Source organism: Podarcis erhardii (genome assembly GCF_964252035.2).
Source record: "Podarcis erhardii genome assembly, chromosome: 9".
Lineage (NCBI taxonomy): Eukaryota > Metazoa > Chordata > Lepidosauria > Squamata > Lacertidae > Podarcis > Podarcis erhardii.
In genome coordinates this window covers 80,617,769-80,632,281 of record NC_138512.1, presented here as the reverse complement: position 1 = coordinate 80,632,281, position 14,513 = coordinate 80,617,769, and the positions used below count along the sequence as shown (strand labels likewise).

The window sequence follows — 14,513 nt, the reverse complement described above, 5'->3', positions numbered from 1 at the left end:
GGAGAGCTCAAAAGCTCTTTGCTCCACTGCGGGACTCCCTGCCTATTTTTGGCTCCTGCTAAAAACATTCCTGATTAGAGAAAGTCTGTCCAGATGTTTGGAAAGTTGATGCGGGTTTTAATCTGTTTTAGTGTTTCATCTTTTTGTATGTTTTAAAACTGGTGGTTTAATGATGATGATGATGATAATAATAATAAAAAAAATAAAATAAAAATAAAAATAATAGTAGTAGTAGTAGTAATACAGTGGTATCTTGTTTTGAGTCCGGGATCTGTTCCGGAGCCCCGGAAGCTCGACGAAAGCGACGCTCAACAAAGCGCCGCTCTGTACGCGCGTGGAGTGGTTTGTGCTTATGGGCCAGGGCTTCTGCGCGATTAGCACTTATGCGCAGGTGCGAGTGGCAAACCCAGAAGTAACCCTTTCTGCTCCTTCCGGGCTTGCCACAGATGTTCGCCGAAATGGACAGTCGACGGGGTGGATGTTGGTGCGATATTACTGTAATACTAAACACCTGACAGAGTGTTTGTTGTGGGGGAGGAAGGGAAAGGAGATTGTTAGCCGCTTTGAGACTCCTTAAGGGGAGTGAAAGTCCAAACTAATAATAATAATAATAATAATAATAATAATAATAATAATAATAATAATAATTTTATTTATACCCCACCCATCTGGCTGGGTTTCTGGAGTGTTAAAACTCATAACCCGCCCAGGGGGTCTGTGGGCACCATTCACATAGCAAAAACTACCATAGCGATACCAACATTTCAAAAGTAGGGGGTCCATGGCTTGACTTTTGAAAAACAAGTGTTCCCCAGTACTTAGTTAATTGGGAACCACTATTTTAAAGTATTGTGCTTTCCTGGATTTTTCTGTTTTAGCTTTTTCTAAACCTATTTGAGGTTTCTTTGTTTGTTTTTAAGCAGTGTATGAATTTTATGTACTAAGTAAATAATAAATTTCTGCCCCAGCTCTCTGCCTCGCTTGCCAGGAAGGCCTTCTGAGCGCATGGGCTCTGGGAGGCCAGGGAGGCCCTTGTGAGATTTTGTGGGGACTCGGATTTCGCACACGCATCCCAGAACCCGCACACTGAGCCAGCCTTGCCCAGAAAGCAAGGCAGAGAGCTTAAAAGGTCACCCCAAGCATTGAATCTCTCTTTGGAGAAGAGTTGCCTTTGGGTGCTTTGGCTCTGGGTGGGCATTGTGCGAGCTCCTGCAATAATAATAATAATAATAATAATAATAATAATGGTTGGTTTCCCCAGCCACACTGAGCAGCTCCCGACAGAAAATTAACAATACAATAAAACAATAAAAACTTCCCTAAACAGGGCTGCCTTCAGATGTCTTCTAAAAGTCAGATAGTTGTTTATTTCCTTGACATCTGATGGGAGGGCATTCCACAGGGTGGGTGCCACCACTTAGAAGGCCCTTAGGTGGGGACTGTAGCCTCTCTGAGACTTTATTTATTCCTTGCCTGAGATTTATGCAACGTTTTTTTGTAAAACAAACACCAGAGCTGTTTATAAAACATAAAATTAGCAATGACAAAAACGAACAACAATCATCATCATCGCTTTTAATTTGTGTACCGTCTTTCTATCTTACAATACTCAAGGCGGTTTACAAGCTGAAGAAACAAGGAATGTACATCTTATAACAAATCAATGCAGTACAAAAATGTGATAATAAAACATAACTTTAAAATAAGCAACGTACATCAAAAAAGTAACATTAAACAATCGTTAGAATAGTATAGAATAATAATAAAATTAGCATATGAAAATTAAACAGAAATGCACTCTTAACAATTACAATAAATAATTTCTAAACTACAATCAATAAAACAACGGCAAGCCACAGTGCATAAAAGAATAAAACACAAATTGAGAAGCAGAGGCCGGAGGGCGGAGCAAGGCAGGTGGAAAAAGGCCTTGCCTGGGGAAGTCTCTCCCCCTTCCTTCGAAAAAGAGTTGAAAGTTAAAAAATGACAATAGGCTAAAAATGGACTGAAACGTCTTTCTAATGTCTGAAAAGGCTTCTCTCACCAAGACTGTTTTCAGGAAGCCCCCAAAAGAGTCCAGAGTCAAGTGGCGGGGAGTTCCGACGTCTCTTGACGTTTTGCGGAGCTGCCGCCGCTGAGCCAGTTCTGCCAATGAAGGTGGGCCTCTCTTTTCCAGGAGGGACAAAGCCCCCTGCCCCCTCGTCCCTCTTTTGGGGCTCAGACCTGCCTCCGCCTGACCCATTCCTCTTCTTCTCTCCCCACCCCCACCTAGAGGAGAGCTCCTTCTGGCTCCCCCTGTATGGCAGCGTCTGCTGTCGCCTGGCAGCCCAGCCCAACTGCATGCTCCACCAGGTCATGTGCGGCTTCCTGAAGGTGCAGGTAAGTGCTGGGGGGGGCGCTGCAGGTAGGGAAGGGGCTGAGAAGACAGGGGACCCACGTTTTAGCACCCACACGCCCGGGCAGAGGCACATCGAGAGCCATGCGCTCAGGAGACGGGCTGATCCTCTCCACCCCTTTACTCTCTCGCTCCGTCTCTCTACTCAGCTACATTGGGAAAGATGCAGCGATTTGGATGCACTGTAAACCTGCCACACCAGGTGGTGCAAGAGAGCAGAGAATTTTAAAGCACAGTTTTCTGTATAGATTTATTTCTTTCGTTATAACGATCTAATTCAGGGGTTGGCAAACTACGGTTCGGGGGCTGGATGTGGCCCACCAGGGCTGTAAATCCAGCCCGTGGACCCTGCCGCCCACGCAGTCGGTCCCTGCACTGAGCTAAACCGGTGCACTGTGGCATTTCCTTGAAAAGGAGGGCGTTCCACAAGGAGGGTGCCACCACCAATAAGGCCCTCTGCCTAGTTCCCTGTAACTTGGCTTCTCGCAGCGAGGGAACCGCCAGAAGGCCCTTGGAGGTGGACCTCAGTGTCCGGGCAGAACGATAGGGGCAGAGACACTCCTTCAGGTATACTGGACCAAGGCCGTTTAGGGCTTTCAAGGTCAGCACCAACACTTTGAATTGTGCTCGGAAACATAACTGGGAGCCAATGTAGGTCTTTCAAGACCGGTGTTATGTGGTCTTGGCAGCTGCTCCCAGTCGCCAGTCTTGCTGCCGCATTCTGGGTTAATTGTAGTTTCCGGGTCACCTTCAAATATAGCCCCACAGAGAGCACATTGCAGTAGTCCAGGCGAGTGATAACCAGAGCATGCACCACTCTGGCGAGACAGATTGCGGGCAGGGAGGGTCTCAGCCTGCGTAACAAATGGAGCTGGTAAACAGCTGCCCTGGACACAGAATTGACCTGTGCCTCCATGGACAGCTGTGAGTCCAAAATGACCCCCAGGCTGTGCACCTGGTCCTTCAGGGGCACAGTTACCCCATTCAGGACCAGGGAGTCCTCCACACCTGCCCGCCTCCTGTCCCCTAAAAACAGTACTTCTGTCTTGTCAGGATTCAGCCTCAATCTGTTAGCCGCCATCCATCCTCCAACTGCCTCCAGACACTCACACAGGACCTTCACCGCCTTCACTGGTTCTGATTTAAAAGAGAGATGGAGCTAGTTCACGGCAACTTCTTCCAGGACACAGAGGGGGGAGAGGGCTGCTCTCGCACTTGGGTCCGGCTTGCTGCTTTCCCCTTGGGGCATCTCGTTGGCTGGATGACTCGATGGGCCCCTCTGGCCTCATCCTGCAGTCTCATCTTCGGTCCTTCACTGTAGTGTGGCAAGGCAAGGGTGTGGCAGGCAAATGCAAGGAAACTTTTGAGCATTTCAGGGCGGCATAGTATAGTGTATATTTATTTGCAGAATATGGGTAGAAAGGCTTCTTTGTGTCGATGGGGAGATGAGATCTTGCTTGTCTCAAATTAGACCAAATATAAATGAGATTACCCAGCAAAAGGAAGCTGATGTCTCTCACTGAGATCACATACATACTTAGGGTACATATGGAAGAGGCTTGTTTGTAAGTATATTTGGGGAATGACTCATATCCTTATGTAGCTGCATTGTTTTACGCTTTCTGGATTCCCAGGATCACATGGCTCCCCTTTTAAGCTGCAAAGGGATGTACTCTGCTGAACTCTCAGCAGAGAGGAAGGAAGGAATAATAAATAGCGTATTTTTTGCTCCATAAGACACACTTTTTTCTTCCTCAAAAGTAAGGGGAAATGTCTGTGCGTCTTATGGAGCAAATTTCCCTGCAGCCGAATTGCCCAGGGGAGAAAAGCAGATCGCGCTTTTTTTTTTTTGAAAGAGGGAAGTGGGTGTTGAATCAAAGCCGCTGATGGGCAAGCGATCGGGAGGGAGATAAGGGACGCTAGCAATAAAGGAGGCTGCCTGGGAGAGGGGAGGTAAAAGCCCATGGATCCTCAGGATTTTTGCAGTGCCTTACGCCAAATTCACCATCAGATCACGTAACATGTCCATGGCTACAGCCTGCACCAAAAAAATCACGCACCCACTGTTTTGTGGGGCTGCAATGGTGCAAAAACGTGTTTACAAAGCACGGATCCACATGGATCCTCACCATCAAATCACATGTCTGTGGCCACAGCATGAACCACAAAAATCATACACCCACTGTTTGCTTCTGAATATTTTTTTTCTTGTTTTCCTCCTCTAAAAACTAGGTGCGTCTTATGGGGCGAAAAATATGGTAGTTGTGCTCTATGTTATAAATCAGACACTGCTAGGAGTTCTTTCTTTCTGTTTTCCAATGTATTTCTTATCAGTAAAGAATTTGGTGTGGCACAAGCAATTTTTTTTACCTGTGTGTATACGGTGGTATACAATTTTATTTTGTTTTGTTTTGTTTTGTTTTTTATTTTATTTTATTTTATACAAAAAATATTCTGAAGTGAGTGGGAGGCAGGGAGCGTTTCTGCTATGGGGCTGTGGCCCCCCACCCAGAAGGGGTTTCTGAGCATGGGTGAAAGGGATTTGGGAGGCAGGCAGGGAAGAATGACAGCACCCGTCCGGGGGGGGGGGATGAATGTGGGAAGATGGCGTGTGGGTCTCCCTCCTGCTAAACACAAGCCCCCCTCTCCCCCCCCCCCATTTTGCAGCAGGGGGAGCAGCAGGGCTGGCTGCGGCTCTTCTGCCTCCTGCAGGGCTCCAGCCTCCTCTGCTACCGGCACCCCAAAGATGTCGAGACGCAGGAGGAACCGGCCTTCACCATTGCTATCAACAAGGTAGGGGGATGATTTCTCAGACCAGGTTGGGGGGCAGAACATTGGGGGTCCCCAGTGACGGAGGAAACCGCTCAGGCACCCAGAGCGGCAAACATGGATTGGAAGAAGTTTAAGGAATATTTGAAAAAATATGTTAATATTTAAATCTCAGACTAGCTTTGGCAGCGGATATAGGCTGCAGGGTTAGAAGTTGAAGGTAGGGTATTTTAAAATAATATTATTTCTAACTGATAAAATGTGAAGTTTTTTATGTGATTAAAAAAAAAGATGGTTAGAAATTGTGATATATGTAAATTGCTAAGGATGGAGTAAAATGAAAATCAGATAGGTGGGACTTGGGGAAGCCCACATAACAATGTTTAGGAAAATAAGGATAAGACACAAATCTGTTTGTATGGTTTGTTTTTCTGTTTGTGTTCTTTATTTGTGTTATAAAATGAATAAAAAATTTTGGGGGAAAAACGTGCCCCCGGGGGCAGGGCGATCCTCCCAGGGGTGCCAGCTCCGTCCGCTGATTAAGCAAATAGGCCTGGCTGCTGGGGAGCTCCGCCCGCCGGGGGGGGGGGATGCAAACAGCGCCCACCGGGGGGGCATCCCTGGCGACCAGCACTGCACACCGTATTTGCAGATTTTCTCGACAGCAATCGTGCCAATCACAGAAATCTGTCCGCCGGAGGTGCCAGCGCCCCCATGCCAATCTGCCCAGGGGGGGATTTTGTCAAACCCCCCCAGGCATGACACCCAGGGCAGACCGCACCCCCCGGACCCCCCTTGTGATGCCCCTGCTTGTCCCCCCCCCCCCAGCCTTCGCTCCATCCTTCTCATCCACAGTTGCCAACTGAGCATGTTTTCAATGCAACTGCTGCCTCCGCCTTCGGCCGTGATTCCTGCCTTGCGGGGGGTTGGGCTGGATGACCGCTGGGGGTGCCAACGCTACCAGTCTATGACTCTCAATTGGCAGCACAGCCAGGCCAGGGTCTGTCCATCCATGTTGTGTGTCAGGGGTGTCAGTGTCAAAATGGAGACCTTGCCATTTTTGAAACTCACGCTTTGAAGCTGATGTGGCTCTTCCCTGCCCAGCTCATGGCACCCCATGCCCATGCTTGGGTCTAAAGGGAAAGGTAAAGGGACCCCTGACCATTAGGTCCAGTTGTGGCAGACTCTGGGGTTGCGGCGCTCATCTCACTTTACTGGCCGAGGGAGCCGGCGTACAGCTTCTGGGTCATGTGGCCAGCATGACTAAGCTGCTTCTGGTGAACCAGAGCAGCACACGGAAACGCCGTTTACCTTCCCCCTGGAGTGGGACCTATTTATCTACTTGCACTTTGACGTGCTTTCGAACTGCTAGGTTGGCAGGAGCAGGGACCGAGCAATGGGAGCTCACCCCGTTGCAGGGATTCAAACCGCTGACCTTCTGATCAGCAAGCCCTAGGCTCTGGGGTTTAACCCACAGCGCCACCCGCGTCCCTATGCCTGGTCTAGTCCTCTATAAATGCCATCTAGGTTGGTGCCCCCCCGTTTCCTGTGGGAGGGAGTTCCACCGTTTAACGCACTGTGTGTAGAAGCACTTTCTTTTCTTTGTCCTGAATCTTCCAACCTTCCGCTTCCTTGGGGGTTCCCTGGGCACCTCTGGGTATTTCTGCGCATGCGCACATTTCTGCGCCTGAGGCCCCTTTGCCCCCCCCTCCAGGAGACGCGCATCCGAGCCACAGAGAAGGACCCCAAGAACCAACTGCACACCATGTCCGTCACGAACCGCTATGGGGGGGAGGAGGTGACCCACACGCTGCTGGCCGAGTCCCGCTCCGAGACGCAGCGCTGGATGGAAGCCTTCTGGCAGCACTTTTATGACATGAGTGAGTGGGGGAGGAGAGATGGGGGGTGTGGAAACACGGGGGGGGGGGGAGATCAGGGGCAACAGTGCCTTCTCCTGCTCTGCCCTCCCGCTGCATCCTTGTCCCGCCTCGCAAGGGGGTCGTGGCAGGACAAGGGAGGCGAGGGAGAAGCTGAGCTGGACCGTAGAGGCCCCAATCCAGCCACACACACACACCGTGCTAGGGAGGTTCTGCCCTTCCCAGGAGATGGGGGGGGGCTAAAGAAGGACAGCTGCAACCCCTAATCCAGCGGTTCTCTACCTGTGGGTCCCCAGATGTTGTGGCACTACAACTCCCATCATCCCTGAGCTCTGGCCTTGCTAGCTAGGGGTGATGGGAGTTGTAGTTCAACAACACAGGTTGAGAAAGGCTGCCATGGGTAGGCAAACTAAGGCCTGGGGGCTGGATCCGGCCCAATCACCTTCTAAATCCGGTCCACGGACAGTCCGAGAATCAGCGTGTTTTTACATGAGTAGAATGTGTCGTTTTATTTAAAATGCATCTCTGGGTTATTTGTGGGGCATAGGAATTCATTCATTTCCCTCCCCAAATATAGTCCGGCCCCTCACAAGGTCTGAGGGACAGTGGACCAGCCCCCTGCTGAAAAAGTTTGCTGACCCCTGGCCTAAAACCTGGGTCGGCCAGAGGGGATCCTGTCCTCTGGTGCACGTGGGGAGACCACTAGGGGGCAGCACAGCGCCCCCTGCCTGCCCCACAGATGGCCAGCAAAGTGGGAGGGGGTCCCTGGCATGTGAGCCAACTCATTGGGGCTGAGGTTCCTTCAGCCCCCCCTTAAAGTATTTGAGCAGCAGCCCCCCAAAGTTGATGGTGATAGTGAACGAGCGCCGTGTCTTGTGATCCATTATGTGGGGTGGGGCTTAACTATTTCATTGACGTCGCCCCCCCTCCCCAGGCCAGTGGAAGCACTGCTGCGATGAGCTCATGAAGGTGGAGGTCCCCTCCCCACGGCGCCCCATGGCCCTCCTGCAGAAGCAAGGCTCCCTCTACCACGAGATGGGTGAGTCTCCAGAGAAGGGGGTCCGCAGAAGCGGGGAGGGTTGGGGGGCTGAAGGGAACAGAGGGGGCTCTCGGGGGTGGGCTGGTGGCTTAGGGCCCCCCTGAACTCACGGTGGGGAGGCGAGAGGGTCTCACCTCCTTCTACCCTTTTCTTCCTGCCTGTCTCTGGGGTTCTGTCTTGCCCCCCCCCGGTTTCTGTGGGGCCTGCCCCACACCTTGCTTGCGCCCAGATGTATCCGTGTCTGTAACTCTCTGCTCTCCTCCTGCTCTCTCTTTGCATGTCTCCCCTTCTCTTCCTCTTCTTCTCTGTCCTGTCCCCGACCCCTTACCCCCCACCCCCAGCTCTCCCTGGCCCAGGGGGGCCGCCCCCCAACTGCGAGGGGCTGCTGTTGCAGGACAACGCTGTCTCTGCCGAGATTCGAGCTCTCCTCTCCTCGTATTACAGCGACAGGTGACGTAACCCCCACCCAAAGCTGGACGGGGGGGTAGGGGTCCTCTGGGTTCCCAAAATGGGGGGGGGGCTGGCTGGCAGGGAGGTAGGTAGATAGAGGGTGAAGGAGGCAGGAGTACCCTTTGTGTAGAGAGGGGTGGGCAGCGGAGGCACCGGCAGAGCCCCTGGGATCTCCCACTGACAGGGAAGGGGGCTGGCGGGGGCTGTGGGCAGTTGGACCCAGTGGGCGCCTCCATTTATGTGTATGTTGTAAACCAAAATTGTCCTTTTCCCTTATGGGATATCCAAGAGTCCATATAGAGTCCTTAAGTGGGTTCCCTATTGGTAGGAGAAAATAACAGAGGCCAACCAGAGAATATTGAGAAGCAAAGCAGCTCGTAAGCCTGATCTTTATTGATCTGTTGCAACAGGGTGCTCCCCTCACACGCAGGAGAGGAGGAGGACCCAGAACAATGCCGTGCAAGGCCTTATAAAGACTTTTGAAATTGCCACCCTGTAGATCAAGACCACCCCCAGAAACATTATGCATTCATCACAGAAGGGGTGTAACCTAAGACACCCCCAGATACATCATACCTACATCACAGAAAAGGTGGTCTACAGCAGAAATCTGAGTGCTTTGTTTATCTCCTGTCTGCCAGGTTATTATTTTTTTTTAAATATTTATTAAAGTTTTCAAGATTAATACATTATAACAGAAAAGAGGAAAAAAAAGAATACAAAAATACAAAAATTAAAAACAATTTAAAAACAGGAAAAAACAAAAAGAACACATATCAATTCCATTTACATATTTTCTTTTACCTTACTTTCCAGACCTCCTCATACCACCCTTTCTTATATTCCAATTCAAATTGTTTGTTCAGCAAATCCTCACCATTAGGTCTTTTACTTATTTCAAATCCTTATTTTCTATCTCTTAGGCATTACAACTGAAAACCACTTAGTTACTTTCCAACATCACTCTAACATTCCTTAATTTTACAGTGTTTCTGCAAATAGTCTTTAAACTTCTTCCAGTCTTCTTCCACCGACTCTTTTCCCTGGTCTCGGATTCTGCCGGTCATTTCTGCCAGTCCCATATAGTCCATCATCTTCATCTGCCATTCTTCCAGAGTGGGTAGATCTTGTGTCTTCCAATATTTTGCAATGAGTATTCTTGCTGCTGTTGTCGCATACATAAAAAAAGTTCTGTCCTTCTTTGACACCAATTGGCCAACCATGCGCAGGAGAAAGGCCTCTGGTTTCTTCAAGAAGGTATACTTAAATACCTTTTTCATTTCATGCCATAAATTTCAAACCGATGGTCCATAACTGTTCCCAGTCAGCAAACATAATATTATGTCCAACATCCTGTGCCCATTTAATCATATCAGACTTCACCATTTCATCCTGAGTGTTCCATTTCAGCAGCAAGTTATACATCTTTGACAAAATCTTAGTTTTGGGTTCTAACAATTCTGTTTCTAATTTCGATTTTTCCACCTGGAATCCAATTTTTTTCTCCAATTTGTAAGCCTCCATTATCTGACAATAATGAAGCCAATCTCGCACTTTATTTCTTAATTTCTCAAAGCTCTGCAGTTTCAATTTGTCTCCCTCTTGTTCCAAAATTTCCCAATATTTTGGCCATTTGGACTCCATATTGAGTCTTTTAAAAGCTTTCGCTTCCATTGGTGACAACCACCTTGGTATTTTATTTTCCAATAAATCTTTGTATCTTATCCAGACTGTCTGCCAGGTTACCTGTTTAATGGTCACTTGACTGGATTGCCTGGGGAGCCTGGCCAGTCTTTTGTAATGATAAATACTTAGTTCCTGAGCCAGGTCACAGGCTCACACCCTATTCATATCTTAAATGTGCCCTTAAGGCAGGATTTGTGAAGGAAAAGACAATGGGGAGGCTTTTCCATTTTCCTTTGACCTTGCAGAGAAAACATTTGGTCAGTTTGGGAATCAAAATGGTTTCAGGTCTTCCTGTGCTGATCTATGTATGTGCTTGGTTGGTGCACTTATGAACATTTAACATACCGTATTTTTCGCTCCATAGGGCACACCGGACCATAGGGCACACCTAGTTTTTAGGGGGGGAAATAAAGGGGGGAAATTTTATTTTCCCCCCCAGCTGCAAAGAGCAAAGAAGCCAAGACAGCGAGCAGGATCCATCCCGCTGGCTGTCTTGGCTTCCTCTTTAGCCGCGCACAACCTCTCCAGCCGGGAGAGGCTGCGCGCGGCTTTGGCAGAAGCCAAGACAGCACGTGTATATTTTGGAATCGCTCAGTTATGCAGAGAGGGTGCCAGAGAGTCGCAAAGGGAAGGTGGAAAATAGTCATGCCCTGGGCAAACCTTCCTTATTGTGGCCAAGTTCTTCCGACGCTCGAGATCATTTAGGCGCTGACAAATTGGATTGTTGGCTTTACTAAAACGCAAAGTGAGTAGCTGTTGTGGGGATGAACCACAAGAGTGAAGTTTTCAATAGACAGTTTTAATCCAGGCACTCCTGTGACAATTTTGCACCACCAGGGATATTAAACCAGGGGTGATCTGAGTTAGGTGAAGCCAATACAGTAGACGCTCAGGTTGCGAACGTGATCCTTGCAGGAGGCGCATATGCAACAGCTGAAACCCGGAAGTAACCCGTTCCTGTACTTCTGGGTTTTGGCGGTCCGTGGCGCTGTGGGTTAAACCACAGAGCCTAGGACTTGCCGATCAGAAGGTCGGCGGTTCGAATCATTGCAATGGGGTGAGCTCCCGTTGCTCGGTCCATGCTTCTGCCAACCTAGCAGTTCAAAAGCAAGTGCAAGTAGATAAATAGGTACCACTCCGGAGGGAAGGTAAATGACGTTTCCGTGCGCTGCTCTGGTTCGCCAGAAGCGGCTTAGTCCTGCTGGCCACATGACCCAGAAGCTGTATGCTGGCTCCCTCGGCCAATAAAGCGAGATGAATGCCACAACCCCAGAGTTGGTCACGACTGGACCGAATGGTCAGGGGTCCCTTTACCTTTCCTAACCTGAAAAAACGCAACCTGAAGCATTGTAACTCCTGCCAAATTCCATCTGGTCCCAGTAGCCCCAGCAGGCTCCAGATGTTCCTTGCTTTGGGGCGCGGCTTCCCTTGGAGATCCTCATGGGAGGCGCATGGAAAGGGACTCTGGGGGTCTGCCACTCTGGGGGTCCTTTGCAACGGCCCCTCCGCTAATCTCCCCCTGCCCTATTTTTCTCCCCAGCTATTGAGCCAGCGGACGACATTGAGGCCGTGACGGAGATCCTGGCCCGGCGCTTTTCTGGCCTGGGCCCCCCGCCCTGGCTTTCCCTCCTGGAAGGGTCGTCGTGCAGCACGGCGTCCGACAGCGAGAGCGTCTCCAGCGCCAGCCCGTGCCCCCCGCCGCGCCCCCCCTGGGGCCGGCCCCGCACCCTCTCCCTGGACGCCAAGCTCAGCACCCTGAAAGGACGCTCGGGGCGCCCGCCGGGGCCGCCTCCGCCCCCCAGGGCCAGGGGCCCCTCCGGCTCCAGCTCCTCCAGCAGCAGCAGCGGCAGCCCCACTCCGGAGCCCGAGCGCCCCCCTCGGCCCCACGCCCGGCCCCGGTTTGACCCCCGCTTGTGGTTGCAGTCCCAGGTCTGAGGAGGGAGGGCGCTGGGGCCTCCAGAGGTCCGCTAGACTGGAAGCAGGGGACTGCAGGAGGACGGAGCAGAGGGCCTGATGTGGGGCCAGCACCCCACACGCTCCAGTCCCCCTCCCCGCCATCCTCTAACAAGCCATCAGGGCCCTCTCCTCACTTCTGGACCAGCTGCCCCCCACTTGGGGGGCACAGCCTGTAGGGAGCGCTCTTATGCCCCAATTCCCAATGGGGGGGCTGGCTGTGTAACCGTCCTGACCCACAAGTCTCCTCTTCAGCAGGGGTGAAAAAGCACCTTTTTCCTTTGAGAAACTGGAACAATTTGGGGTGGGGAAATAAACGTAAAAGCAGGGGGGCGGGTCTGGTTGGCATCTCCCCTGCCAGAAGCAGGAGCTCATTCGTATTGGTTCCTTTGTGCAAGCCGCCCCCCAATTTCACCACCCCCAGCGGTGGCCCCAAAAATCAACCCCCGCCCACCTTGCCCTCCGACAGCCCCCCATTTTTCTAACGCTCCCCCTGAGTTTCAGGGATATGTGCCAATTCAGGAGGGGAGGGGAGGTGCTTGCTGCCAAGTAGGCAGGCGTGACCCCCCTCCGCATCTGTGAGGCGGGGGGCAAACCTGCCTCTTCCTTTAATATGCATTAAAATGTATTTAACAATTCCTTTGTCAATGCGAGAGGTGGGGTCTGGACTGTGTGTGTATGGCTGTGTATTTATATTGGGGGGGGGCTTCAAAAGAGGCTGGATGGCTTTGGTGCCAGCTGTCCCCCAAAATTATCCATCTTCATCCTGCTTCCTTCCAATGCTGAGGTGTTGGTAGACTTTATATCCCTGCAAAAATTGGGGTGAGGATGCATGGGTAGAGCTGTTTGACATTTTCCCCCTCCCTCAAATTAACATAAGTATTTTCTTGGGGGTTTTCTCAGGGGAGCTTTCTGGGGGTCCCCCAAATGCCACCGCAGAGGTCAAATTAGCTACTGCTAGCCCCACATCTCTGAAATTACACAAAACAAACGAAATACCGTGAAAATCCCCGAAACAAGAAGTAATCGACTAGAGACTTAAACTAAAAAGCAAAAATCAAAAAGTTTAAGGGAAAAATTAGAGAAACCTAGAATTGAACAAAGCCTTAACGGGATGCCGGCTACAAACCTCATTTCACTGAACTATTCAGTTTCCTCTGAAGGAAATAGAGAAATCATAAACCTTAACTGATTTTAAGCAAACTTGAGAGCAGGGCTGAAATGCTCCCCTGGGTTTACAAAAAAGGTTTGAAAACCTAAATGGCAAGTTTTAGACATAGCTCTATTTAAAGACAGCCAAGCAGTAAGTAATAAGGAGTTGAAGACTCGGCTGTGAAAACTCTAGTATTGCCTTTACAAAAAGGTTTAAAAAAAACTTTCAAAGGAAGAGGAGATAAGCTATTTTAGGTTTTAAACAAACTTGAGAACGGGGCTCAAATGCTCCTTTGGTCTAGATGTCACTGCTGATGTTAAAGACTGATGAGCTTTCTGGTGGTCCCCAAAGCGCCACCGCAGAGGCCGGGGGAGATACTGCTAGCCCCCCATCTCTGGGCTTGGGGACCCCTGGCTCCCTCCTTCCAGTGAGGTGTGCTGGGGGAGGCTGAGTGGGTCTGAGGTGGGTCTGTGATGTTCCCCCAGCAGCATGGAGGACTGGCAGACCCCCAAGTAGGGAGGGAGGGAGCAGAGCAAGCCTTTGTCTTCTGCCCAGCTGGACTTTGGTCATCTCTGAGCCAGGGCGGCCTGCTCTGACTCTGCAGCTTTTTGTAGAATGGTAGAGTTGGAAGGGGTCCCCACGGTCATCTAGTCCAATCCCCGCAAGGCAGGAAGCTTTTGCCCAGTGCAGGACTCGAACCCACGACCTTAAGATGAAGAGTCTCATGGTCTACCGACCGAGCCCTCCAGCTGCCGCCTGCCTGCAACCCTTTATTTATTCATTTTCAGAGAATCACAGAATAGTAGAGTTGAGGGGGACCCCAAGGGTCATATAGTCCAACCCCCCCCTGCAAGGCAGGAATCTCGGCTAAAGCATCCCTGACAGGTGGCCACCCAACCTCTGCTTAAAAACCTCCAGGGAAGGAGTCCACCGCCTCTTGTGAACATCTGTTCCACTGTCAAACAGCTCTCCCTGCTGTTGAGTCAGAAACACTTATTGTACCGTATTTTTTGCTCCATAAGACGCACCTTTTTCTTCCTGAAAAGTAAGGAGAAATGTCTGTGCGTCTTATGGAGTGAATATGTGGTCCCTGCAGCCGAATTGCCCAGGGGCAAAAAACAGATCGTGCTTTTTTTTTTTGAAAGAGGGAAGGGGGTGTTGAAACAAAGCCGCTGATGGGCAAGCGATCGG

General features: G+C 50.4%; 1 protein-coding gene across 5 annotated transcripts in view; it reads left to right on the top strand.

The window, feature by feature from the left end:
- The window catches only part of RTKN (rhotekin), a gene marked incomplete at its 3' end in the record, with an annotated part of 37,178 nt that extends 24,375 nt beyond the window's left edge, over positions 1 to 12,803 (top strand). For 3 of the 5 annotated variants that reach the window (XM_081876919.1, XM_081876920.1, XM_081876921.1), the window contains 5 exons: positions 2,273 to 2,379; positions 5,063 to 5,188; positions 6,879 to 7,044; positions 7,976 to 8,080; positions 11,757 to 12,803. In XM_081876919.1, the coding sequence (XP_081733045.1) occupies positions 2,273 to 2,379; positions 5,063 to 5,188; positions 6,879 to 7,044; positions 7,976 to 8,080; positions 11,757 to 12,151 (899 nt within the window). Of the gene's footprint in view, positions 1 to 2,272; positions 2,380 to 5,062; positions 5,189 to 6,878; positions 7,045 to 7,975; positions 8,081 to 8,421; positions 8,535 to 11,756 lie in introns of those variants that run through there. The other 2 variants (XM_081876922.1, XM_081876923.1) reach the window with 2 other exon arrangements.
- Positions 12,804 to 14,513: the final 1,710 nt, after the last annotated feature.